The following is a 27,003-nucleotide window of genomic DNA, read 5'->3' as shown; positions in this document are numbered from 1 at the left end:
GTACTTTATCATCTAAAACGGGGAGGCAAGATATAGGGGTGATAGGAGGAAGCCCTATGCATCTCTACTTTACGAATAAAGCATATATAAGTCTAGCTAGTTTGCCCATCATGAATAGTCACCGACATTTGAATGGATCAAGCCACCAACCACTGGGTTCATACCCAACATAACTTTACGATTCACATATCTATCTAGATAAACTATAGAGAACAAAATACATGTGAAAACAACATGCTTAGCTAAATTATTTGAATCTACAATTATATGAAAGTAATACAAATAACTACTTTGGCAATGCCTTCGAAAAAATGGGGATTTGTTGTGCATAAATGTAAAACTTAAGCATATATCATGAGAAATATTGTCTTAAGCAGCCATTAGCCGAATTGTATTTCTACATGTATCTTTTATCATTCGCCGGAGTAGAGAGTTTAATGTTGCTAAACCAACATTGGTGCGAGTACTAATAAAGTTTCCATTAAAAATGTTATGAACAGAATTTCACTCGTTAGAGTTATCCAATAGTTGAGGCAAATTAAAATGTAGGGTTCCAGGTATGTTTGGCACAACTCCAAAAAGCATAAGTGGCTTAGAGTTTAAAAACTAACCTGGAATTTCACTCGTTAGATTTATCCAGTGTTTTAGGACCTGTTTGTTTGAGGTGCAACTTTTGGAGCTTTTTGAAAAGCTACTGCTGGTTTTTTATTATGAAAAGCCTGTAATAGCTTTCAGAAGATATGTTTAGTTTTCTGGACTCAAAATGCTACGAAAAACTAAAAAACCAAACTTTTTCATATAAAACTCAGCCTTTTCTAGGCTTCTGACTTTTTGAAAGCTGCACGAGAATTTCATTGTTTTGTTTGACATTCTAATTTTTTCACACTGAGAAGCTGCCAAGAAGCTCAAACAAACAAGACCTTATTGTCTTTCAACACTTGATTTTTCATCATCCAAATTTGAAAATCTATGTTGTGCGAGGAAAAAAGTGTTATTCGCGGTTGTACTACCCTAGTTTTGTTACCATATATTTTCTAAAAAATGACACGTTGACATTACCACATAGGCAAAACGCGCTTATGTGGGTATTTGTGGACCTCCATAATCACTCTTTATTAGAATGTGGATCTAGATGGCCATTTTAAAAGACCATGAACCTAGATGAGATCTCAGGAATAGTTTAAGAATCTAAGGGGAAATTGACTCTATAAATAAACTAGCACTCTATAAATAAACTAGCTTAACAAGGTACTCGTACATGAAAGAATTCATGTGTTGGCGGGTTATAAAATACTTGAATTTCCCTTACTATAGATTTATACCATCATAAAAGCACAAAGCTTATACAAATACGAGCCGTTAAAATTTATGTGTTCAACTCTACGGTCTACTGATAGATCGTGTGCGACGCATTTTCCTGTGCGAAGATCCGACGCGTGCGTGGAACTTCTGTTTTACTTTCTCGAGTTGAAGACGTGAGAGGAAGGTTTGTACAGCGACAGTGAGGAAACTTCCTACGGGTTGCGCGGTAGTCTCTCTAGTCTCTACTGCCTTCATACAGTACTCCGAGTAAAATTTGGGTGCGGTTACAAGATTGCACACTCCGAGATGAGATCCCCGCAGACAAGATCAGGAAACAGGAATTGACAGAAGGAGCAGGCCGCCCCCACGGCGCCTCGGTCCGCTCGCCGGCCTCAGAATCCTTCCCGAGGCCTACGTGTCCCCGCCCGCCCCGTGCTCGTGCCCGCCTCTCCACGTGTAACCGACCTCCCCGTGCCTTTCCGACGTCACCTCCCCGCACCTTAACCCCCCGCGACCCGCCCGCCCGTCTCCTCAGTCCCCTCCACATCACTCACCGCCCGCCAAGCGCGACGCCGTCACTCTACTGACCGCGTCACCGCCCACGCCACCGAGCCGCCTCCCCCACCACCGACCCATGGCCATGGGCGGCGCGTTCCCCTTCCAGTGGCCCGCGGAGCCGGGGCTCGACGTCTCCCTGCCGCCGCTGCCCACCGTGGTGCCCGACGCCGCCGGGGTGGCGTACTACGCGGACGCGGCGGCGGACATGCACGCGGCGATGCCCGCGGTGCTGCCCGATTTCGCCGCGGCGCTGGCGGCGATGCGGCGGGAGGAGGAGGAGGCCGCGGGCATCCGCCTGGTGCACCTCCTCATGAGCTGCGCCGGCGCCGTCGAGGCCGGGGACCACGCGGGCGCGTCCGCGCACCTGGCCGACGCGCACGCCGCTCTCGCCGCCGTCTCGCCGGGCTCCGGCATCGGCCGCGTCGCCGTCCACTTCACCGCCGCGCTGTCCCGGAGGCTGTTCCCTCCCACGCCGTCGCCACCTCCGCCCCAGCCCGCCGCCGCCGACGCCGACGCCGACCACGCCTTCCTCTACCACCACTTCTACGAGGCGGGGCCCTACCTCAAGTTCGCGCACTTCACGGCCAACCAGGCCATCCTGGAGGCCGTCCAGGGCTGCAAGCACGTCCACATCATCGACTTCAACCTCATGCAGGGCCTCCAGTGGCCCGCGCTGATCCAGGCCCTGGCGCTCCGCCCCGGCGGGCCGCCGTTCCTCCGCCTCACCGGCATTGGCCCGCCCTCCCCGCCCGGCCGCGACGACCTCCGCGACGTCGGCGTCCGCCTCGCCGACCTGGCGCGCTCCGTGCGCGTCCACTTCTCCTTCCGCGGCGTGGCCGCCAACCGCCTCGACGAGATCCGCCCGTGGATGCTGCAGGTGTCGCAGGGCGAGGCCGTCGCCGTCAACTCCGTGCTCCAGCTCCACCGCCTCGTCGCCGACCCGTCCACGGCGGCCGACGACGCCCGGGCGCCCATCGACGCCGTCCTCGACTGCGTGTCGTCCATGCGCCCCAGGGTGTTCACGGTGGTGGAGCAGGAGGCGGACCACAACAAGCCGGGGTTCCTGGACCGGTTCACGGAGGCGCTCTTCTACTACTCGGCGGTGTTCGACTCCCTGGACGCGGCGAGCGGCGGCGCGGGCGACGCGGCGGCCGAGGCGTACCTGGAGCGCGAGATATGCGACATCGTGTGCGGCGAGGGCGCGGAGCGCAGGGAGCGGCACGAGCCGCTGCGGCGGTGGCGGGACAGGCTGGGGCGCGCGGGCCTGGCCGGCGTGCCGCTGGGGGCCAACGCGCTGCGGCAGGCGAGGATGCTGGTGGGGCTCTTCTCCGGGGAGGGCCACTGCGTGGAGGAGGCCGACGGGTGCCTGACGCTGGGGTGGCACGGGCGGCCGCTCTTCTCGGCGTCCGCGTGGCGGGCGGAGGAGAACAACCACAGTGACAGCAACGCGGACGGCAGCAGCGGCAGCGAGGAGAGCAATATCAGCTGCAGCAGCTAGCTAGCTAGGACATGGCAGCTACTGTAAATTGGTAAGAATAGCGGGGGTTACTGTAAAATCGCGGCAGGGGCCGGTCCGGTGAAAATCGATCGTAAATGGCCTGGCAGGCAGACTGAGGAATCTGAAATGACATGAAATTCTGTTAGCGATGCCGTCATAGTTGAATAAAACGGCACCGAGACTGAAAGCGTCCATGGAAAATGCCATTGCAGTCGTAGAAACTCTAGAAACTACACTGGCGTAGTATTGACGTATTGTGCTAGTCGGATAGACCGAATGGCCGTCAGCATCCTCGTCCCGTCTCTGCCTGCGTGGCCTGGCGAGACACGGAGCACGGCAAGGCACCAGCGGCAATTTCTCAGCTGCTGACACCAGCAACCGCCAATGCTTCTACGCGATCCTCATCCATCAGAAAAGCACTAGTAATCTTTCAAAAAAGAAGAAGAAGAAGAAAAGCACTAGTATGCATTTGCAGTATATAGTGACTAGTGAGTGCATCACTCTTTACTAAATTCGTTGCACAACTTCAGGCGCTCTCACCCTCTGCCACGCCCTTTTGTCAGATTGAATTTTAAAACCAGTAGTAGCCATCTGAACAATGCAAACTGTCCCTGCCAAATCACCGCCATCGATTCCGCCTTAGAGTACTCTTTCTTGTTCAGGCCTTGATCCGCACAAGCACAAGATGGGTGGACACGCTACACGCCAAACCGCTCCCTCGACGATGACCGTTGTTGCTCTGTTACGAGTACAAATAAACTAGAGGTCAGCAGCTGGTTTTCTTCTCAATGCGGAACACACTGGCAGCTCCGCGAAAAGCTCCGGGATGTACAGTAGCGCTTGTAGCCTTGCGACCGCAACCACTACGCTGGTTAAACAAATCGGGGATCCGTGGAGAGGCGCACCGGCACCACCTCCGGTGTCTCTCGTTTGGGAGGCTGCGCGCAGGCGGGAGGTATCCGGCCGGCCGGCTTGTTTCAATAGGACAGCCAAGCCAAGCAGGAGAAGTGGTGGCGCTGCGCACATGGTCGAGGCCGCACACGCGCACGGCTTCTCCCCGGCACGGGTCGCAAATCGCACACGGTGCGCGTAAGTGGCGTCAAACCCCTCTTGCCAGCCGTGCCTAGCGGCGATTCTAAAAAGGAAGGGCTGTGGCTTATCCGGGTGAAACAGAGCTCTTCCTCATCCAATTTTTTCTTCTCCAATATGCACTTTATTTCCCCTTCCTTCTCCGACTCCGACCAAATTCTGACGAGATTAGGGGCGTCAGGGTTCGGGGTTTCCAGGGTTAGAGGTTCGGGGTTTCCAGGATTAGGGGTTCGAGGTTTCCGGGGTGGGTGCTTATCGGCAACCCTAGAGGGAAAGCCAGCGACAGTAGGCCGGCCCGGCGGAGGTGGCGGGCGTGGGGCGGTGAGGCACGGCGGCGGGGGCGCCACCGGCGAGGACGGTGGTGGGAGGCGGTTGGGCGGTGCTAGGGCAGGAGGGGGGGGGGGGGACGACGACGACGACAGGAAGCGGTGACGAGAGGGGCAAGAAGGCGGCCGCGCACTCCAGCAGCGCGCGAAGCTCTGGCAGGACCTTTGCCCGCCCGTGCTAGACGGGTAGAGGCACGAGGGGACGACGAGCAGCGAAGAAGCACAGCCGGCGGGAGGTGGAAGATGAAGGTGAGTTGTTGGATGATGATCTGATGGTTCAAAAAAACGAGCGAGGAGAGTCTCAATTTCACCCGTGTGATATATAGATATTCCCTTGTAAAATCACACGCAAGATTAGTATGTTTCGCGTAGTTGATGGCATGCATGGTTTCTCTGATTTGGGGAATTGGGGGTACCGACCGCGACCGGGGCCTGAAATCCCGAAGCATGTCCATGACAAATTGCTCGTTTAACTAGAGACCCGAGATACTCGGTGATCGACTCGACACAAGTACACAAACCCTCACACACCAGACCATGTACAAGAGCAGGGGGGACGGACCACGGCACGGGCAGGCGATCCGCCGGCCGGGCGGTCCGGATCGATCGATCGCGTCCGTGTAGCGCGCATTTGGGCATCTGCGGCACATGCGCGATTGCTTTGTTGCCTCTCCAAGTCTCCAGCTCTCCGGATTAGTATCCGCCGCCCGGGCGTTTAACCGTGGCGTGAAGGGAGTGGGTTGCCAAGAAGAGCCGGCGAGAGCGTCGGATGGATAAATTTAGCATCGACGGGTTTGGAAATAATTTGGGCATGGCCCTACACGGCTGGGCGATCACGAAGCAGCAAACAAGAGACGGTCCAGGAGACCAGGACTGAGCTACGGTGGACCTCGCATTCGTTGGATCCAGCACTCTCAAGTCTCAAGCGGGTGTGCAGCGTTGATAGTTTCTGATTCTACGTGCATACAATTATAAAAATGTACTTATATTTATTGTTGTTCCGAGGTATCAAAACGGCCTATTAGCTCAGTTGGTTAGAGCGTCGTGCTAATAACGCGAAGGTCGCAGGTTCGAGACCTGCATGGGCCATAATTTTTTTCCCGTTCAAAGTTATCACTGCTTGTTTCCTTGTTTCCTAATGGTTCAACCCAACTTTTGCTACTCAAATTTACGAAGAAAACATAGATTGCTGACTATAGTGCGTTAAGCCTGACGCACATCATGCTGGGGACATTCATGTGGTCCGGGGAAAACTGGTCATTCTCATTACGATAATTGACTTGCACAATCGCTGCCCAGATTGGAAAGATGCCACAGTATTCTCGATAAAATTGACGCAACAGGCACGCGCCTGGGCCTCTGACATAGTGACATGAGCATTCAACGAATTGAGCTGTGCGGCATCATAACAGCAATCAGGGTACTAACAGCATAGTCATGTAGAACAGTAGAACTAGAAGCCAAGAACTCGTTTGCTAGCGATCGTACCTTGCTCCTAACCTCGTTGAGCAACTTCTTCACATCACAAGTAAAGGATACATATAACTTACTGTGACTATCCACAACACCAATGGGTTGAGGCAGACTGCTACATGGGGTGAAGAACAGAAGTAGCATCGGCTGATTGTGCAGCTAACGCTGTGTTCCTCATGGACTGAGATTCGGTAGCAGCATGCAGTGCAGGCATTATTCAGTAGCACCACCTGTTTACTTGCGACACTTTTCCGGGCCTGCTTCACCTCAGATCCACCATGGCAGTTGGCAGATGAATGGCCACCATGAAGTACATGGTTGTCTTTCAGCTAGGACCATTTCATCATCTAAAACAGATAAGACTTCTGATCACAAATTTCCAGAGAATTTTCAAATGCTAGATTTGTCTTCTGGCATGTACTGATGTTTGAGCATTCCCAAGTTCCTGGAAAAACTGAAACAATTACTCACTTTCCAGCAGCCTTTACTACGAGTCCTGTTGTATGACAGTAAAGAATGCTGAAAAGTGAGTACCTGTTTCCATTCTACTAGAAACTTAGGGATATCCAAAGTATCAGCAACTTGGAAACTGATAACAAAATTGAAATTTCAGAGACTATCTTACGGCAGGGGAAGCTTGGAGGGCAGAAGAACACCACGTGTGTAAGTACACAAAGGGCTAATTGTAGCTTTGTCTCTAATGGCTGCATCCTAATTATTGAACTTGTTCTGGGCAGCCTGCAGAATGGAAGAAGTAAATAAGGAAGGAAAACTATTATTTACTTCCAACAGATGAAACTAACAAATCAAAACTACTAATGATTAGGGATTCAACGTGATTCTTCACTAATCTATGTATGACTCAAACACAATTAAAAAAAAAAACTAGAAAACACTCACAGATCTGATTGTTCTTGTTCCTTGCCTAAGTACTTAACAACCGGGAAGTTCTAAGCCACATATGGCCATCAGGCCATATGCAAATACTAAATTGAGGAAATGTTACGCACCTGTTCTTCAACTATAATTCAGTATGCAAGCCTTAGGTGTTGGAAGTAGTTTTCTTCCTGTGCATTATCCAAGGCATGTGGTAACTCCAGCTGATTTGAGACGTGTCCCGTGTGGATTTGAAATTGGGACTCTTTTCTAGGATCGGTTTGCCTGGAATAGTGGAATCTGTGATCCACCACGGTAGATGAGCAGTCTGGCCTGTCATTCAGAATCACATGATACAGTTTTGACATAACAAAAAAAGAATAGTACATATCTTAGTGTAATTGTTCTGGAGCTGTTGCAAATGTTAAACTTGTCCTCTGTCGTGTCCATGGGTTTGGAAATTCCAAAGGTTTTGGGGAAAATTCGAAATGGCTCTTGGTGTTCTGATTGCTTGGAAGAGTAGCAGTTGTCAAGCAATTGCTACTCGGGTCGACACATATTCAGTCTTGGTTCTTTTTTCAGAGCAAGAAGGCTGAAATTGGTGGTTTACTGGCGTGCATGGGCCACAGGAAGATGAGGAGAAAGTTCTATTCCTGCAGGAGCTTCGGAATGTTCGAGGAATGTGCAATGGGCCATGGTTAGTGGCAGGAGATTTTAATCTGATTTACCAGGCAGCTGATAAGAACAATGCCAATCTTGACAGAGCAATGATGGGTAGATTCTGGCGCTTTTTGGATGATGTTGAGGTCAAAGAAATCCCCCTTTTGGGACGCAAATACACTTGGTTGAATGAGCGTACATCTCCCACACTTGTCAGGTTGGATCGGGCTTTTTGTTGCTTGGGATGGGAAGGTATCTTTCCTGATTCAGTTTTGCAAAGTGCAGCATCCACAGTTTCTGACCACTGCCCTCTCATTCTTGGGTTGAAAATCCAAAAGAGTGGAAAACGGCACTTTCATTTTGAGAGCTTCTGGACCAAGGTGCCAGGTTTCTTTCAGGCTGTTTGGGATGCTCCGGTGCAATCTAACTGTGCAGTTGAGCGGCTTTTTCTCAAATTGCAACGCCTCAGTAGGGGTTTACAAAAATGGGGCCAAAGAAAGATTGGAAATATCAAGCTTCAGATAGAAATGGCAAAAGAGATTCTGCACCGGCTAGAAATTGCAAGGGACTCTCGGGAGCTCTCTTCAAGTGAAGAGTGGCTGAGGAAAAAGCTTAAGCTTCATTGCCTCGGTTTGGCTTCCTTTGAGCGAACCATCACCCGGCTGCGCTCAAGAATCCTCTATCTCCGTGAAGGAGACACAAACACTTCCTTTTTCCATCAACAAGCAAGATATAGAAAGAAGAACTTCATTGCAAAATTACAAGTTGGTGATCAGTTAGCTGTAACACAGGAGGAAAAACAGGAGGCAGTGCTGGAATTTTTCGAGAATGTTCTGGGGACAGAAGAGGAACGAGACTACACAATTGATCTTGCTGAAATAGGTGTCCAACAGCATGATCTATCTTCCCTGGATGCTCCTTTTAGTGAGGAAGAAGTCTGGGCAATAATCAAAGATATGCCATTGGATAAGGCCCTGGGGCCGGATGGTTTTACAGGCCGTTTTTATAAGTCTTGTTGGAGCATTATCAAAGGGGACCTACTGCAGGCTTTTGCAGCCATTCATCAGGGACGTGTGTTCAAATTCAGATTACTCAATACTTCCTTCATTTCCCTCCTCCCCAAGAAATTGGATGCCACCCAAGTCAAGGACTTCCGGCCTATAAGCTTGATTCACAGTGTCAAATTGTTGACAAAAGTGATGGCAAACCGACTGGCACCTCAGCTGCCCTCATTGGTCGCCACAAATCAAAGTGCTTTTGTTAGGGAAAGAAACATTCACGACAATTTTCTCCTTGTCCAGAAAATAGTGAAGTCCTTGCACAGGAAAAAAGAGGCTCATATTTTACTCAAGTTGGACATCTCCAAAGCTTTCGACTCAGTTTCTTGGTCCTTCCTTCTGGAGATTCTGCGACGTGGGGTTTGGACAGCGGTGGCGTGACCACCTCTGCCTGATCCTGTCCACCTCTTCTACCCAAGTCCTAGTAAATGGTGAACCGAGTAGGTCAATTGTTCATCGTCGTGGGCTTCGACAGGGTGACCCTCTCTCCCCCATGCTATTTATCCTGGTTATGGATGTCCTGAATTCTCTGGTGGAATATGCAACTAGAGAACAGATGCTGCAACCGCTCGCTATACAGCATGCCCGACATCGGATTTCCTTCTATGCGGATGATGCAGTGGTTTTCTTGCGGCCTTCTATGATGGACCTGCGAGTCTTCAAAACCATCCTTGATTTGTTTGGTCATGCTTCTGGTCTGCATACAAATCTCACTAAGAGCTCAGTCTCTCCCATTCACTGTTCCGATGCTGAGATGCTCCTCACTGCAGATGTGTTGGCCTGTGCTGTCAAGGAGTTCTCTTGCACCTACCTTGGTCTGCCTCTTACAATCCATAAGCCTACGAAAGAGGTGTTGTTGCCTTTCATAGATAAAAAGTGGCAGATCACCTACCAGGGTGGAAGGCCTTTCTGATGAATAGGGCTGGTCGCTTGGTCATGGTACGGGTGGTGATGACAGCCTCTCCTATCTATTTGATGATAGTCTTGGACCTCCCTAAATGGGTTATCAAGGCTGTGGATAAAAGAAGGGGCTTCTTGTGGAAAGGACAAGAACAGGCTAATGGAGGCAACTGCCTTGTTTCTTGGGAAAGGGTCCAGAGACCACTTGAGTATGGTGGATTGGGGATTCATAATCTGGAAACTTTGGGCTTGGCCCTGAGGATCTGTTGGCTGTGGGCTCAGAAAACTGACCCTACTCAGCCTTGGGCTGGTTTTCATGTTCAAGTTCCCCGAAATGCTCAAGCTTTGTTCAACATGGCAGTAGATTCGTAGATAATGGGGAGACAATCCTTTTCTGGGAGGACAGGTGGCTGAATGGTAGAACTATTGCCGAGTTAGCCCCAGATACAAAAAATCCCCAAAAGATCGGTCAGAAGAAGGACAGTAGCAGAAGCTCTCATTAATAGGAGATGGGTCCTTGATATCAAAGGTGGCCTAACTGACCAAGTTCTCATTGAGTATCTTCAGATTTGGGATCTAGTGGACGGCATGGTTCTGCAACATGAAGTACCTGATCAGTACAGGTGGAAACTGACCCAATCTGGAGTGTACACTAGCAAGTCGGCTTATGCTGCATTCTTTGTTGGGACAATCAAATTCGCGCCTTGGAAGAGGATTTGGAAGAGTTGGGCCCCCCTTCGCTGCAAATTCTTTATCTGGCTAGCATTTAACAACCATTGTTGGACATCGGATCACCTAGCTAAAAGAGGCCTGCCCCACCCGGATGCCTGCCCTTTTTGTGACCAGGAGAAGACTATGCAGCATCTTCTGGTCGGCTGTGTCTTCTCCAGGCAGATTTGGTTCTCAATTTTTCAGTCTCTGCATCTGTCTGCTCTAGTGCCCACAACTTCAGATTTCAGATTTTCCAGTTGGTGGAAGAAAGCTCTTAGACTTGTTCCTAAGAATTTGAGTAAGGGGTTGAATTCCCTAATCATCTTGGTGGCTTGGGAAATCTGGAAACATAGAAATTCTTGTGTGTTCGATCAAGCAAGGCCTAGCATTCCAGTTTTGCTTCGGTCTGTAGCTGATGAATGTAGTCTGTGGGGGATGACAGGAGCTTCTAAACTTCAAGAGCTCCTTGCTTGGTCGCTTTCCAGAGCTGTTTAGGCTGTGGTGTTTAGCTAGGTCGTTTTGGTGATAAGCTCCCTGTGGCAAGCCTGTGAGCTTTTGTTATGTGTGTGTGTGTGGTGTGAGTCCTGTACTTGGGTCCGGCTCTAACCAGTCCCTCCGTGCTTTTCCTTCTTAATGAAATGACACGCAGCTCTCCTGCGTAGTTCGAGAAAAAAAACCTCAATGTGTCATTTGTTCAGTATGCATGCTTAGTGGGGTTCATTTATTTTTAATTTCTTCACTATTAAACAGTTAATATCTTGCAGAAAAGATGTGAGGTTAATTTGCGCATACCTTTTGATGGAGCTTGGCCTTTAATGTCAGCCTTCTGAGAGTTACCTGTCTTCATTCTCCCTCTAAAAGAGAAGAACTGTCTTTTCCAGCCATATGAAAACTGAGAATTCAATCCCCAAATGGATAATCTGGATACTGACTTGCGTTCCTTAGGCAATATCAACAAACTGGAAATTGATATAAAAAAAGTGTAAATATCTTACTTCAATGTGCAGCAAAGGGCTGGTTGCAGTTTTGCCTCTTGGACTTGTAAGATCGGAGAATGTAGGAATGTTGACGGCATGAACAGTGCAATAGTTGAAAAATGCAAATTGTTATTTATTTGGAACAAGATAATCGGACAGTCTTAGCAAATCAATGTACAAAGAATTAGCTACAAAGCATGATTCTTCAATAATATGAGCATAACTCAAACATAGAGAAGATAGTTCATTAAAAAAACTATGTTGATTAATCTATGAACTGAACAGCAGGTAAGTTCTAAATTTCATATGGAAATATGAAATGAGTATATTTTACATGTCTTCTGTTCTTGTCACAGCTTCAATTGTGTGCATGAACATTATCCAATGCTACCATAGACAAATTTAGCTGAGCTTGCACCACTGCCAAGTGTGAGTATTTAGCTATTAAAAGAGGCGTCACACAAAATGGTTAAGGTAGTGTTGACTGTTTATACCCCAAAAATAATACAATAATTAATCACATGTACACAGGTTAATGGAAATTGACATGTGATGCCTAATTTCTTGTAAAAACAGAAACTGTACTCGTTGGCATTGCTCCTGTCAGCCTCGTGTACTATAGGCAGATCACGTATCACGTTAAACTACATCAAGAAGATTTAGACTTGGATGGAGCTATGACCAGGTGACTTCTCTATGCCCCTCTTTCCCATCTGCTCTCTTATTTGCTGCACATCATCCCACTGACCACCTTCAGCATGTAAGTTTGCAATCAGCACATGTGTTCCCACATCATTAGGAGCTAACTTAATTATGTGTTGCCCGACTCTCCTCACTAAATCTATTTTCTGATGAAATCTACAAGCTGAAAGAAGTGATCCCCAAATTACAGGATTAGGCTCCATTGGCATCTTCATGATGAACTCAAATGCTTCTTCTAGTAGCCCAGCTCTGCTTAGGAGGTCAACTATGCAACCATAGTGCTCAATATCAGGGGCAATACCAGAGGTCGACATGGAATGGAAGTAACGGAGTCCCTCACTAACCATTCCCACATGAGCACAGGCACCAAGGACTGTCTTGAAAGTAATACCATCAGGTTTGGGATCTCCAAACTTTAGCCTTTGGTCAAAGAGCTGGACTGCTTCTTTCCCATGTCCATTGCTTGCAAGGCCTCCGATCATAGAATTCCATGTGAGGGTTTGCTTATACTGCATTTTGCTAAATATTTCAGCAGCCATGTTGATGCAGCCGCATTTTGCATACATATCCACCAGGGCACTTTCTAGGAATACATCTCTTTTGATGTTCTTTTCTTCTATATAAGCGTGTATCTCCCTTCCTTTATCAAGTGCCCCAAGCTGTGAACAAGCAGAAAGTAGACTAACCAGTGCCATTTCACTTGCTACAATTCCTGCAGCCTTCATCTCTTCAAAAAAGATGAATGCCGCTGTAAATTGCCGTCCCTGCACATAACCGCAAACCATAGTTGTCCATGAAACAACATCCCTCTGTTTCATAGCCTGGAAAACCACTTCTGCTGCTACCATATCGCCACATTTGGCATACATGTTAATCAAAGAATTCGTAAGGATGGTGTCACAACTAATCCTACGACTTTTTATGTAACTGTGGAGATTCCTCCCTTGCTGAAGATCACCAAGCTGAGTGCAGGCTGATAAAACACTAACAAGTGTTACAGCATCAGGATTAAAGTCATTCGATAACATCTCCTCAAACATTGTCAGTGCTTCCTTATGCTTCTGATTTTGCACAAACCCATCGATCAGGGTGTTCCATGATTTAGTATTTCTTGAAGGCATGACCTTAAATGCTTCCAAAGCATCAGACATGCACCCGCATTTCATATACATGCTTATGAGTGCATTTCCTATATCCACATCAGCCTCAATTCCATATTCACTAAGCTGATCATACACCCACTGGCCTCTGTCAACAGCCTGCCCATGCCCACAAGCAGACAACAAGCTTATAATTGTGACTTTGTTAGGAAAAATCCCGTCTGCCTGCATCTGAGATAGAAACCTCAACGCATCATCCCACATGCCACGCTGTGCAAAAGCTGAGATCATGGACGTCCAAGACACCACATCCCTCTCCCGCATTTCCTCAAAAACCTTCCTTGCATCCTCAGCACTTCTAAAAGTGCCGTATAGATTAACCAGGCCTGACATGACGTACAGGTCCGCCGCGCACCCAATCTTCCGGACCATCGCATGGACCGCGTCCCCGGTCGCCCGCCACTCCCACTTCCAGCCATCACCAGCAGCACTCGCGGTCACGGCCGCGGCCATGGTGTAGCTGTCAGGCACGACGCCCCTCCGAACCATGTTCCTTAACGTCGCCAGCGCGTCCCCAGGCGCGCCGCGGCTGGTGTACCCTCTGATCATGGAGTTCCACGCGGGCGCGTTCGGCCGGGACATCCCGTCGAACACCCTGCGCGCGCAGCGCATGTCGTGGCCCGGGGCCGGGGACGCGAGGAGGGCGACGAGCCGGCCGGCCACGGCGGGGTCCGGGGCGAGGTGGGCGCGGATGAGGCGGCCGTGGAGCTCCGCGAGGTGGGCCCGCGAGGCGCAGGCGTCGAGGTGGGCGAGGAGGGGGTGGCGGTGGGGGCGGGCATGGCCTGCGGCGGGGCGGAAGTAGAGGTAGCGCGGCATGGCCGCATCGGGCGTGTTGGGTTTTCGGGAGGATCAACGGTTGGTGCGCGCGGTTAGCGGTCGGGATTTGGACGCGATGTCAAACAGTCAACAAAATCCTGGCCCGCACCGCAGTGAAGGTGGCAGCCAGGCAGTCCCGGTCTCTGGAGTCGAAACAATAGAAGAAAAGCTGCTTGATCATATAGATTCATAGGCATCCAGTGAAGAACGAAATGGAACAAAAGCTAATGTATCAAAGCTTTTGGAGGATCGGTTTTTAAAAGAAACTTTTGGAGAAATTACTTACCTATATGCAGGTTGCAGAGAGGAATCCGATTGATAAATCCGGTGAATAAATTCCGTCATACGGTCGTTTACATACGGGGCAAGGGAATTCGACGCTAAAGACGGATACCGCTGCTCAAACTATCAAGGAAAGAGAGGATGGACTGAGGTGAGTTTGGGGTGACAGTTTGTAAAAAAGGTTTCAGCCTCACTAGTGTCTCAATCATTTTCTAAAAGGTCCATCGTGCGACCACGCAAGTCACGTTGTCACCCAACACGTGGGTGTCCGAGCGACTACGCAAGCTCAGGATGGGCCCGGATGGGAAAATATCAGATGACCCTCTCCCCTCGTCGCTTGAAAAGCCACTTGACACGTCAACGTTGCAGCCAGTGTTGTCCAACGACGATGGCAGATGGTCCGCCCCTCCGGACGAAACAGAATCGATGTCACAGGATATACAGTTGGGCGCAACTTCAGCTGTTCACCATGGGTCCGGAAGCAGATTTTTAGAAGAAAATCTGTCGAATTTTCTGACGTTCAAATCTCATCATTTGATATTGCAAATATTATTCTTTAATATTTTAAAATATTTCGTGATTTCAGGGGAGGAAATGTGGCAGATTATCCTAATGTTACAGATGCTATTTACTATATTTCAATGTATTGTTCTTGCATGTTGTATAGTACTTCATGTTTCAGTCATATGCAATGCAACATTAGAAAATAACATTACAACATAATAAAATTCGACAGATTTTACTCTAAAAATTTGTCGACAGATAAATAGACACTCCCAACAGAAAATATTGCACCGTCCCAAAAGTTACTTAAAATAACACAAAAGAAGATTTCTTATTTCAAATTTGGAAATGGACATAAAAAATAGGGATCGTGCATTTCAGAAAAGGTTCTCATAAAATTGTTTCTAGTCTGTTGAACACTGCATCAAAATTAAGGATTGTACATTTCAAATCGAACACCAAGGACTGGAAATAGCTTAAGATATGTGTTAATGGCAATGAAAATACTTTCAAAACAAACAGCTAATATGATCTTAATGATTCTGGCTTTCATCTTTTTTAAGTATAACTATCTATCCTTCACCCTTCAAGAGTTCAACTGAAATCCCATACACGAACCAATTCGGACTACATTCTAAAAAAAGAATGAAAGCTCCAATTATTTAACATGCTACTCCGTAGTGCCAAGCACATAACCATCATGATATTAAAGGGGGTGTTTTTGTTAAGCTTTAGTACCTGTTACATTGGATGTTTGATACTAATTAGGAGTATTAAACATAGTCTAATTACAAAACTAATTGTACATATGGAGTCTAATTCGCGAGACAAATCTATTAAGACTAATTAGTCCATGATTTGACAATGTGGTGCTACAATAACTATTTGCTAATGATGAATTAATTAGTCTTAATAGATTTATCTCGCGAATTAGATTCCATCTGTGCAATTAGTTTTATAATTAAATTATATTTAATACTCCTAATTAGCATCCGAACATCCGATATAACCATGCTAAAGTTTAAACCCTCGTATAAAAAAAAGAATCTAGATCGCATCTTCGTGTTAAATTCTCGATGGAAACAGCACCCGCGCATATATTTATCAGCTCAGTGGAGCCACCGGGACATCTCCCGTCAGAAACGTGCAAGGTAAGCCCAAATCCACCAGAAAACATCCAGAGAAAGTCGTTGCCGCTCGCCCACCCCCATGGCGTCCGCCGCCGGCGACCCGCTCCTCCCCCCCGGGGGCAGCGGACGCCGCCTCGGGTTCCTCCCCTCCTCCGTCCATCTCAAGACCTCCGTCTGGTCCGAGCTGGGCGGCGCGGTGGGCGACCTGGGCACCTACATCCCCATCGTGCTCGCGCTGTCGCTGGCGTCGCACCTCGACCTCGGCACCACGCTCATCTTCACCGCGCTCTACAACTTCTCCACGGGCCTGCTCTTCGGCATCCCGATGCCCGTGCAGCCCATGAAGTCCATCGCCGCTGTCGCGCTCTCCTCGGCGCACCTCACCATCCCGCAGATCATGTCCGCGGGGCTGTCGGTCGCCGCCGTCCTGCTCTTCCTCGGCGCTACGGGCCTCATGACCTGCCTCTACCGCCTCCTCCCGCTCCCCGTCGTGCGCGGCATCCAGCTCTCGCAGGGGCTCTCCTTCGCCTTCACCGCCGTCAAGTACATACGCTACGTCCAGGACTTCTCCCACTCGTCCTCTGCCTCCACCGCCGTGGCGCGCCCGCTCCTCGGCCTCGACGGCCTGGTCCTCGCGCTCGCGGCGCTGCTGTTCATCATCCTCGCCACCGGCTCCGGCGACGACGAGGAAGTCTCCAGCGACGGCACGATCCGCCGCCGCCGCTCCTGCAGCCGCGTCCCGGCGGCGCTCATCGTGTTCGCGCTCGGCCTGCTGCTCTGCTTCGTGCGTGACCCGTCGATTGTGCAGGGCCTTCGTTTTGGGCCGGCGCCGCTGCGGATCGTCAAGATCACCTGGGACGATTTCAAGATCGGGTTCTGGGAAGGCGCGGTGCCGCAGCTCCCGCTGTCCGTGCTGAACTCGGTGATCGCCGTGTGCAAGCTCTCGTCGGACCTGTTCCCCGAACGGGCCGAGCTCTCCCCGGCGAGGGTGTCGGTGAGCGTCGGCCTCATGAACTTCGTCGGCTGCTGGTTCGGCGCCATGCCGTGCTGCCACGGCGCGGGCGGACTGGCGGGGCAGTACCGTTTCGGCGGCCGGAGCGGAGCGTCCGTGGTGTTCCTGGCCATCGGCAAGCTGGCGCTCGGCCTCGTGTTCGGCAACTCGTTCGTGACGATCCTCGGGCAGTTCCCCATCGGGATACTGGGCGTCATGCTGCTCTTCTCTGGGGTCGAGCTCGCCATGGCGTCGCGCGACATGGGCACGAAGGAGGAGTCCTTCGTCATGCTCATCTGCGCCGGCGTGTCGCTCACGGGCTCGAGCGCCGCACTGGGGTTCATCTCGGGAATTGTTTTGTACTTGCTGCTGCGCCTCCGAGACGTCGACTACCGAGGGCTGCTCGGTCGTTGGGGCGCTGGCCGGCGGCAAACCGGGAACAAAGCTGGAGGAGACGGTGACGAAGATGCTTGATCAACAACACATATCAGGAATCAAGGTTACAACTTACTCCCTCCATCCCAAAGTCATTCGAAGAATCTTAGAGAGTCAAAGCATCTCAAGTTTGACCAAAATTATAGAGAAAATTATAAAGATTTATGACATCAAATAGGTATACTATGAAAATATAATTGATGAAGAATCTAATGATACTTAGATGACATCATTAATGTTATTATATTATCATATAAATTTGGTCAAACTTGAGATACTTTGATTCTCCAAGATTTTTGGAATGACTTACAATTTGGAATGGATGAGTACAAAGTTTGAACAGATTCATGCTCACGAGTCAATTTGTCAAATATTTGTTGCGGCAAAGTATGCACTGTGGGCAACTTTGAGCATTGTACAGCTACTAGTTTTACAGCAAGATGCATTGCCTATTAATGTTTCCTCATGTACAATAGCCATAGAATGCATCATCATTTTTCTATGACCGGAAAATATATGCATATCCCAAGTGACAATTCAATACATATCTGCCTTTGTCTTCTTCCACATCACTATATGCCATCCCATGCGTAGAGTGGGACACTGTCTGGCAGCCCTGCTATCTGTTTGCATCCTGAAGAGAGACAGAGAATGAAGCGGCAGTGGAACTGAATTGTGAAGAATGGAACATGATGATCTGTCAGCCAACGGCCCATGAAGCCCAATGTCCGTGTGTCCGGCTCACAATGGGCCCAGCCCACTATGTAACGACTAATGAGTATGGGGGTGAGTTGAGACTTGAGAGAGCCTCCTAAGCCTGTCACCTCTGTTCTTCTCCAGTTTTCGCTGTCCTCTGTTGCCCGATTCCTTCGAATTCTAAAGCCTGCTGCTTCAAATCTCGTATGATAGACTAGATCCTGGAACCCGTGCTGGATTCCCACCACCACTTTACCTCATTCCAAAAGAAACTCGGTGCCATGGATCCGAACACGAAATTCTTGCTGGACGAGATGAAGAACCCTGTCGGTCGCGCTCCATCTTCTCGCGCAGCGTCTGGGACAGGAACACGCAGGGTCACGTTCAGGTCGACGGCCGACCACCTGTCCACGCAGAAGGCAGGCAGCGTGCTCCATCGTCTCGTTGTAGTACACGATTAAGGTCATGTCGCCCCAGCAGATTCGCCGGAGGTGCTGCTTGCTATGGGCGTGGAATCGTGGATGATGTGGTTGAAGGCCGGCGCCGAGACGGTAGAAGTTTCACTAAGCCGATTGGGCTTGCTGCATCACACGCGAGAATAATCGCTAAGAAATTTCGCACTCTGCTTACTCTACTGAAAGAAAGAGAACTGCTTACACTATTTTGCGTGTAATCACATGGGGATTCTGTGGATCGTTGGCGAACATCGAGTATGCCATAGGACGTCGTTCTTCGCGTTGAGGGTATCATGCCTGAGCTACAACCTTGCTGCACGGGTCCTTTGGGTGAAAATTTTATCCAATTCTTGACGAACGACGGCGGCACCATTGACGTCGTGCCCTCCTTGAATGCGTCGTCTCTAGAGATCCATATCTATCTGTAGCATTGCTAGCCCATTAGTCATGGATGGCTGCAGCCGGTGGCGATAATCTCGCCGCGTGGCAAGCTGGACGGATGTTGCTGAGGTCACGTGGAGGCGATCGCAGTTATGGTGGCGGCTAGGGGTTGTCGCATGATTGTCGGTCTTGGCCGCTTGCAGCGGACCGCGGCGGCTAGTGTTGCTTGGCAACGGTCAGTGCGGCGTGGGACTGCGTCGGAGAACGGCGCTTGCGGCAACGGCATCGTGGGACAACTAAGCTTGTAGCGGACCGCGGCGGGTTGCTCAGCTTGGCTGGGCTACCCGGTACGGTACATCGTTGGAAGACAGCGCAAGCGACTTCTCTGGCTTACTGACATGGTGGTGGATGCTTTTGCGTGGGTGAAGCAATGAGGCGAAGTTGACCTACGGTGGCGGTTTGGCTGATCGATGTAGATATTGTGGAGCGGGCAACATTGCTCACCACTCTGACAGCGATAAAAGAAACGAATCCACGATGTGGAGTACTGTGGTGGGCGTGGCAAGGCCCTGCGCGTGGTGTTTCTTAGAGGCGATGGGAGTGAGGTGGAGTCCAACAACGGATATGGAGAGGCCCCCGCGCGTTATGTTATCGCAGTGGCGACTGTGAGGCAGCCAGCGAGAGGTCTGGATTCGGTGGCATCACTCTGTCAAGTGGAGTGTGGCGTTGCAGCGGCACTACAATGGAGGGTCCCGCATGGCGGTGGCCTTCTCGGTGCGGTGCAGTCTGTTTCTATCGGTCCTGTCACGCAGGGTCACGCCCGAAGGTTTCGGCGAATACATGAGTGTGGTTGTTGGTGGGTGCCGTCGTGGTGAGTGGAGTGGTGAGGTCACGTTGATGTCCCAATCTAACCGGTCGAGTATGACAGTTTTGAGTTGAGTGGCTACTCGCGTTGATGTCTCAATCCAACCGGACGAGTCTGTTTTATTTTTCTTTCCTTTTCATACTATCTTTTCATACAGTCTGCAACTCCTTCTTTTTTAATATAATCGGGCAGCTCTCCCCATTTATAAAAAAAACTCTTCTATTTTCTTTTCTGTATAATCTCGGCTGCTCATCTTCTGTTCTTCAAACAAGTGGGAGAATTCAGAGTGATACATTATGCTATATTATGCCTTGCACTTCTCCGTCGCGCCGCGCGCGCCCGTCGGTGCTGGACTGCTGTCACGTTCCATTCATCTCGCCAGTAGCATCTCGGATCCAGCACTCGATCCCTTGGATGAAGTGAACGTTTCCAGGGAGATCATCGCCAATAGTGCTCCATGGGTCTACTTTAGCTACATACGTAACACCTGTCTGTATACACTCCGTCCTTGTCGACACCGGATCCTGGCCCTGGATCATGTGCAAGCCATGCCAGAAAGGATGCGATAAGCAAGCGTCTCTACTCCTTGGCCCGCTGCCTCTTCCATGTACAACCAGACATCTAGAGATAACACAATGACTCTAGCAGTAGCAAGCATTAACCTGCCAATCTACACAAAGGGGGAAACGAGCAGTCGCTCTCTTAGTATAATATCATGCAGGCCTAGCTCACATTTGTGCTGTGGTTAACAAGATGAGCGAACAAGGGTAGTGTGGCCAGCGGCAGCATGCATCTCCATCGAACTATTTAGGCCCTGTTTGGAGTCGCTTATTTCCCGCTTATTGGTGGAAATAAGCGATAAACCCACCCAAACGCCTTGCTTATTTTCCGCTTGTCACGTAAGCCGCTTATTGGAGAATCTGAAATACAACTAGCACTCCGCTTATCTCCCACGCGGGTCAGACCACGCTTCTGGGGCAAGCGGAGAAATTTTCCCCCGGGTACCCTCGACCTCCAGGCGACCGCCGCCGCTCCTCCCGCCGCCGCCGCTCCAGATCCCGCCGCCGCCCCCCTGCAGATCCCGGCGCCGCCCCTGGGGTCGGCCGGGCCGCGTCCCTACCTCCGGCGGCCGCCCCTGCCAGGCTCCCGCCGCGGGCCGCCGGCCGCCGGACGCCTGGGCGCCGCCCCCGCCGGCCCCGGCGCCGGACGCACCCTCCGCCCCCGCCTGGGCGCCACCTCCGCCGGTCGACGCCCCACCCCCTGGATCCGGCTCCACCACCGACGCCTGGACGCCGCCCCGCCGCCGGACTGTACTGCTGCCTGGCCGCCGCCCCGCCGCCGGACGCCCCCGCCGCCTGGCCGCCGCCCTGCCGCCGGACGCCCCCGCCGCCTGGCCGCCGCCCCACCGCCGGACGCCCCCGCCGCCTGGCCGCCGCCTGGCCGCCGCTCCTCCCGCCGCCGGACACCCCTGAATGTTTCTGGTTCACCAGTCCAACAGGCATTTTAACCATCTCTGAAATATGCATTGAAGCAAATAGCAAATATACATATTGACATGGCTCCTGTTACAGAAGCAAAAAAGTTATAGGGCATTCTTACGTTATGTACCTCAACGTTACAAAAAAAAGCAGGAGTATCAGCCTTAGGGGCATTCAGGTCAATTTACCAACCAGGACAGACAATCGACACAAAATAATCAGGATTGCCAAATACCCTGCTTATTCAGACAGCAGATTCTCCAGGCAGCGGCTTATCAGATAAGCTTGCTTGCCAGATAAGCGAGTTCCAGAAAAGCGACTCCAAACAGGGCCTTAGTTTCCTCCGGTATCTCACTCCGATTAGTTGTGTTGTGTGGCACACTATTCCATCTTGATCTACAACCAAACGCACATATACACACATAATTAGAAAGAATCCAGTCTCTATTTATATACGGCCAAGAACAGAGATTAGAGAGTGAGCATCGATGTGATCGTGAGCTACCGGCCGGCCAGGTTTGGGCCCTCATAGCAACATTGCCTTCCTTCACAATTTTGTCACTGAAATATCTTTGCCATCACATAACAGAATAGCAGTGTTGCTTCACATGTAACGCAAAAAAAAAAGTTTCTTTCCCAATTTAAGCAGGGAACATCATAAAGTACTCTCATGTTCCAAAATGTAAGATGTGTTAGTATGGAGCCTCTACTGGCTCAACGCTCCACGCCGTCCCTGGCTCGCCGAGCCAACGAACATCCCCTGCGCGTCAGGCGGCGGCTGGGTTTGGACGCTGCTTACGAGACGAGATAGGCAAACGCGTGCTGGACTTCGTAGCAATTCTGCTGGGGTTCGCGCTGATTGGCATCGTTCTGCTCGGGTTGCTGCTCTGTTGCCACGCAGCATACGGCTTCGCCTACTGGACGGCGGAAGATGCACTCGGATACTACCAGGCGGAGATCACCGGCGTCGAGGCATCAGGTTTCCTGATCAGCCCGCAAGACTCGACGGCCCCGCCGCCACCAACCTTCAACCTCACCGCTCGCGTCACGAACCGGCCGGCACTGGAAAACAAGGATATGCCTGTATGGATTACGGCCTACTTCCCTGACACCTGCTTGGAGAAAATGGCGAACGCGTCGGTGAAGGCGTCCACGTCGCGCAGCGAGCTGATCGGGTTGACAGGTGAAGTTCAACGCCGCATGGCAGGGCAGAAATCACACGGAGACCCTAAGCTACAGATCGAGATGACGCACATGTACGTGGAGTCTAAGGGGCGCCGTAACGTATCGTACAGCTCTCCAGTATTCCACTGGCTCTGGTGCAACGCGGCAGTAATGGATGTGCAATCTCCACCTTCACCGTGCCGTATTCACAGTTTAGTGGACAAGACGAATTACATATCCCGAAAGAGATGTGCTAAATAGGAGGGTTTAGTATGCTATATGTAGTATCATTGTATACGCGAAATCTATACGGCACTCGAGAGTAGTCTAGTACGTATAGCCGATTAATTTTAGAAGAGGAAGCATAACATGTCTTATATGGGGCTTATTACATAAATGATTGAACACTCTCATCAGCTGAAAATAAACTAACAGAAAGTAACTAAAAACTACTCCTATGATACAGTTGGCCCTCCGACAGCTTGCTGTCTCACAGCGATCTCTTCTTCGATGAACCAGAACACCTGCATTGCATTCACCATTCTTCCTTCAAAGGTGCGCCGGTTTCTTTACTTCCATATTTTCCAAGAAGTGTACATGAGCAGAGCTGCTACATTCCTTCTCTGAATCTTTGAGTATGGGCTGAGAGATCGCTGCCACCAATCCTCGATCGACATTCCATACTCCAGCACCAGGAGTTCATGTGCACCCAAATCTCACGCGTGAACACATAATGCAGGCAAAGGTGCGCTGTGCTGTCTCTTCTTCCTGATCACATAAACAGCAAGTTGTGTTGCAGGGCCAATTTCTTGCGACCAGCTTGTCAGCAGTAAGTATATCTTACTTTGCACCAGCAGCCATGCAAAGAATTTGTGTTTTCCTTCGGTATGCACCTTCCAGATTGAACTTCCACTAAATGTACTGTATGAATCAGATAACTGTGCCATGTATGCTGAGCAGGAGAGATAAGCTCCACAGCAGTCCAGCGCCAAACAAAATTTCATCTGGCCTACCAAAGAAAACCACATCCTGAACCATATCCTACAGGACAACCAATTCCACCATCTCCTCGACTGTGTTCATGCACCATAAACCTCTGGTCCAATAATGATTTGGTAACTCCTCCCTCACCTTCATGTTCTTACGCCAGGCCAGGCCAACTTATATAGTCTAGGTGCAATGTCCATCGGCGCACGACCTCTCAACCAAGATGACTGCCAAAACGAAACCTCGTTTCCATCCCTAGTTGTAACCACAGTGCTTACCCTGAACAGTTGCCGATCCACCGCAATACAGGGTACCTCAGAGCCAACCCGAGGTTTATCTGGGTCAATCCACTCCAGCTAGAGCCACCTCAGTCTCAAAGCTCGGTTAAAGATGTCCAGATCAAGAATTCGCCCCCCAAATTTCTTTGGCCGGCTTGCTTTTGTCCACCGCGCTAAGCAATGGCCATGACGGTCTTGCGTGGCAACAACGTGGTGAGAAGAAAAAAGAAAGAAAGAAGCGGCATTCTATTGACGTGAAAAAAAAACAATAGTAGGGGCCCACAACATATGGTGTGGTAGCAATTTGATTTGTTTTGGAACCAGCTTTCTTGGAATTGTCGTCCAATAATTTTTGGCAAGGTCCAAAAATAAATTTTTAGACTATTTTTTTTAGCACTTCCTCCCTATAAAACCACGCGAGCCTCCTCAACCTCCCTTTTCGCCAACCCACGCCGCCACGCTCGCCTCTCGCACCCGCCCGCCTCTCGCACCCGCCCGCTGAATCCATTCCATCCGCCTCGGGTAGGATGAAGGCTCCGCCACCGTAATTCACCGTGCGATGTTCGGATCTCACCCTTCATCCTTTCCATGCTATCATAGGAACACCTCGCTACTCGACGTCTACGACTCGAGGCCGCAGGCATGTCGTCACCCCATGCCACCAAACCGCTCCACCTCCATCCGCTACGCGACATCTACGCCGTGCCTCTACCCAATCTCCGACCCATGGTGAGCTCGCCATTCGCTCCTCTCCCTATTGTGCTACTCCCTGTCATTTCCCATGCACCGTAGCGCCAGCGTCGAGCTAGTCCAATGAACCGGTGCCTCAATTCCAGGCGGCACCAGTGCACACCATTGTCGTCCATCACCCCGCGTGCACGGCCCTGATTAAATCCCACCATCCCCCCTTGTTTTTTAAAATCCAGTCGCCCAAACGAGATCCTAGAACCGAGATTGATCCTTGACTGAAGTCAACATATTTGGCCAGGCTATCTTACATTCTAGCCCATGAGAAACCTAGTAATTAATTAGTCAACCGTTCTTCGTATCTTGTAAAACTTGCAATAAAACCGATTCTAAATACTTTATTTACATCAAAGTTCATGCTGACGTTATGCTGACATCATTACCAGATAAACTTACCAAAATTCCAATAAATATACTAAACTTTTCCATAAATCTTTGCTGATGTCATAAACCACCCATGTTGATGTCATTAATACCATTTTCCAGTATAAAAATAATTCTAGAAATGTTATATTTTACATTTTATTTCTTGGTTAGTAAAAAACTATTAGTACTTTTTAGTTTTTACTCGTGACTCCGATTTAAGTGACTCATGCGCTCATGAGTTTGTATCGATGAGACCGTTCTTTTAAAATTCTTTCAATACTATTTTGTCACTATTTAGTGTTGTAAGGAAAATGGCTCTAGCCCATTATGATTTTGGTGATTAATGACAATATAGTCATTGGGACTAATGTGTTTGCAAGATGTACGTTGTCGGTGTTTAAACCCGACAACCTACTAAGGGATTACCCGAGGTAGAGTTTTGGTTGGTGGGTGTCGTCGAAATTAGGAGCTCGATGGAGTACGTAGCCACGCGATTTAGACAAGTTCGGGCTGCTAGATTGCGTAATACCTATGTCCTGTATGGTGTTTGCTTGTATTGGATTGAACTTCTCTTGAGGGGGTCCCTGCCCGCCCTTATATATTGGGGGACCAGGGTTATAGGGTAGTTGTTTTACAAGAGTACTAGTCGGATCCGACTACCGATTGCTACTTCAACTAGGAAGAGTAGTTTCCTTGTCCTCGACCAGTCCCTTGGACTTCCATATAGACCACGCCACCCCCGTACCGTAGTCTCCATGTCTTGATACGTCTCGGTGTACTTCTCCACATGTGGATCCATACGAACCTTCTGGTGGACCCATGGATGTATGCCCAACATACGTTTTATAAGTCCCAAGGATGAATTACAAAACCATCAAAATGAGAAGAAAAAGAAAGACTTAGAAGAAATTTATGGCATCCAAATGATAGTAAAAATCTAGTTTTAGTCTTATTCTAAGGCTTACAAATGATGATAATGAAGAATGGACAAAGATACACGAAGATTTGAAGCGAATCCTGCTACAAATATGCATCAACATATTCCACCGATTCATACTCTGGTAACAGTAACCATCACCGATTCAGTCGGTGACCACAAGCAGGGCCAAGGTATGCGCGTGCACTGTTACTACCGATTCATACTATGGTAACAGTAACCATCACCAATTCAGTCGGTGACCATAGGCAGAGTCAAAGTAGGGCATGCATTGTTATCACCGATTCATACTCTAGGAACAGTAACCATCACCGATTCAGTCGGTGACCACAGGCAGGGCAAAGGTAGGCGCGTGCATTGTTACCGCCTATTCATACTCTGGTAATAGTAACCGTCACCGAATAAGTCGGTGATCGTCGGCTCGACTCAAACCGGCTCAAAATCGGCTCTAGAAGTTTTGGAGTATAATTGGACCTTACCGATTCATACAGTGGCTACAGTGACAAGGGCAGCAAATGAGGCGGTGATACGCAGAAAGTTACAATGGCTATGTAACGGCTAGTTCTTGGAGTTGGGGCTATATATACCCCATTGCTCGGCCATTTGAGGTATGTTAGAGCTTGGAGAAACTATAGGCTTGGTTCTCACATGAACACAAGTGCTCTATACCAAAGTGCTAAAGCGAAAATTAAGACAATTATTGTAAGGCTTAGGTCTTAGTTAGTGCTAGTTTAGACCTATTAGCGCATTGATTTAGGGTTTAGCCTAGAGTTAGGCCAGGTTTGCACACCTCCTTTGTATCGGTGCTTGCGCGCACCAAGAGTTGTAAATCCGAAGCTTGTAAGTCTCTCAAGACCCTCCAACCGCGTTTGTGGAGTGGCAGCCGGTGCTTTTGAGAGGGAGGAGAGGCCCTTGGCGTTTTGCCGAAGCTCTACCAAGTGAAGAGTTGCAAGGAGCATCTGGGAGAGGCTAGGCGGAGACCCACTTGCGCGTGGGGAAGGCCCGTCGGCTATCCTACGGAGTTACTTGACCGGGGAGTTTATGCCCTTGCGCGGGCATTCCCTTTGAGAGGGGCTGCAACAACGAGGACTAGTGGAAAGCTTTACTTTCCGATACCTCGGAAAAAATTGCTGTGTCGCCACGCCAGGAGTTTGCCTTCTCTACCTCATTTACCTTTCACTTTTCTTATTGCACTTACAAT

The 27,003-nt window shown here is 49.8% G+C and overlaps 3 protein-coding genes and 1 non-coding gene across 13 annotated transcripts; 3 read left to right on the top strand and 1 right to left on the bottom strand.

Moving 5' to 3' along the window:
* Positions 1-1,831: 1,831 nt before the first annotated feature.
* Positions 1,832-3,579, top strand: LOC101754895 (DELLA protein DWARF8). Its single transcript, XM_004969250.3, has one exon. The coding sequence runs from the start codon at positions 1,937-1,939 to the stop codon at positions 3,356-3,358; it is 1,422 nt and encodes a 473-aa protein (XP_004969307.1). The 5' UTR covers positions 1,832-1,936; the 3' UTR covers positions 3,359-3,579.
* A 2,209-nt stretch (positions 3,580-5,788) lies between these two features.
* On the top strand, positions 5,789-5,862 carry TRNAI-AAU. The gene has a single exon. It is a non-coding gene; the product is annotated as a tRNA-Ile (tRNA).
* A 230-nt stretch (positions 5,863-6,092) lies between these two features.
* LOC101754616 (pentatricopeptide repeat-containing protein At3g22690-like) lies at positions 6,093-14,540 on the bottom strand. 10 transcript variants are annotated; one of them, XM_022827057.1, is made up of 6 exons: positions 14,393-14,540; positions 11,447-14,249; positions 11,244-11,378; positions 7,257-7,455; positions 6,872-6,984; positions 6,093-6,780 (listed from the first exon to the last, which is right to left on the bottom strand). In XM_022827057.1, exon 2 carries the CDS (start codon positions 14,104-14,106, stop codon positions 12,088-12,090), a length of 2,019 nt encoding a protein of 672 aa, XP_022682792.1. In that variant the 5' UTR covers positions 14,107-14,249; positions 14,393-14,540; the 3' UTR covers positions 6,093-6,780; positions 6,872-6,984; positions 7,257-7,455; positions 11,244-11,378; positions 11,447-12,087. The 10 variants fall into 10 exon arrangements, 9 of the variants coding, with proteins under 9 accessions (XP_022682792.1, XP_022682791.1, XP_022682793.1 ...); XM_022827056.1 differs by having other exon boundaries at positions 11,244-11,371; XM_022827058.1 differs by having other exon boundaries at positions 11,244-11,343.
* Positions 14,541-16,017: 1,477 nt separating this feature from the next.
* LOC101754222 (molybdate transporter 2) lies at positions 16,018-18,015 on the top strand. Its single transcript, XM_004969249.3, has one exon. The coding sequence runs from the start codon at positions 16,102-16,104 to the stop codon at positions 17,485-17,487; it is 1,386 nt and encodes a 461-aa protein (XP_004969306.1). The 5' UTR covers positions 16,018-16,101; the 3' UTR covers positions 17,488-18,015.
* The last annotated feature ends 8,988 nt before the right edge of the window (positions 18,016-27,003 follow it).

This window comes from Setaria italica, chromosome V, assembly GCF_000263155.2.
Source record: "Setaria italica strain Yugu1 chromosome V, Setaria_italica_v2.0, whole genome shotgun sequence".
Classification (NCBI taxonomy): Eukaryota; Viridiplantae; Streptophyta; class Magnoliopsida; order Poales; family Poaceae; genus Setaria; species Setaria italica.
This window is presented reverse-complemented; position numbering and strand designations above follow the sequence as displayed.

Bases quoted from the DNA above. Each gene is read 5' to 3' on its own strand.
- LOC101754895 (XM_004969250.3), top strand. From the start codon at position 1,937: ATGGCCATGGGCGGCGCGTTCCCCTTCCAGTGGCCCGCGGAGCCGGGG.
- LOC101754616 (XM_022827051.1), bottom strand. From the start codon at position 14,106: ATGCCGCGCTACCTCTACTTCCGCCCCGCCGCAGGCCATGCCCGCCCC.
- LOC101754222 (XM_004969249.3), top strand. From the start codon at position 16,102: ATGGCGTCCGCCGCCGGCGACCCGCTCCTCCCCCCCGGGGGCAGCGGA.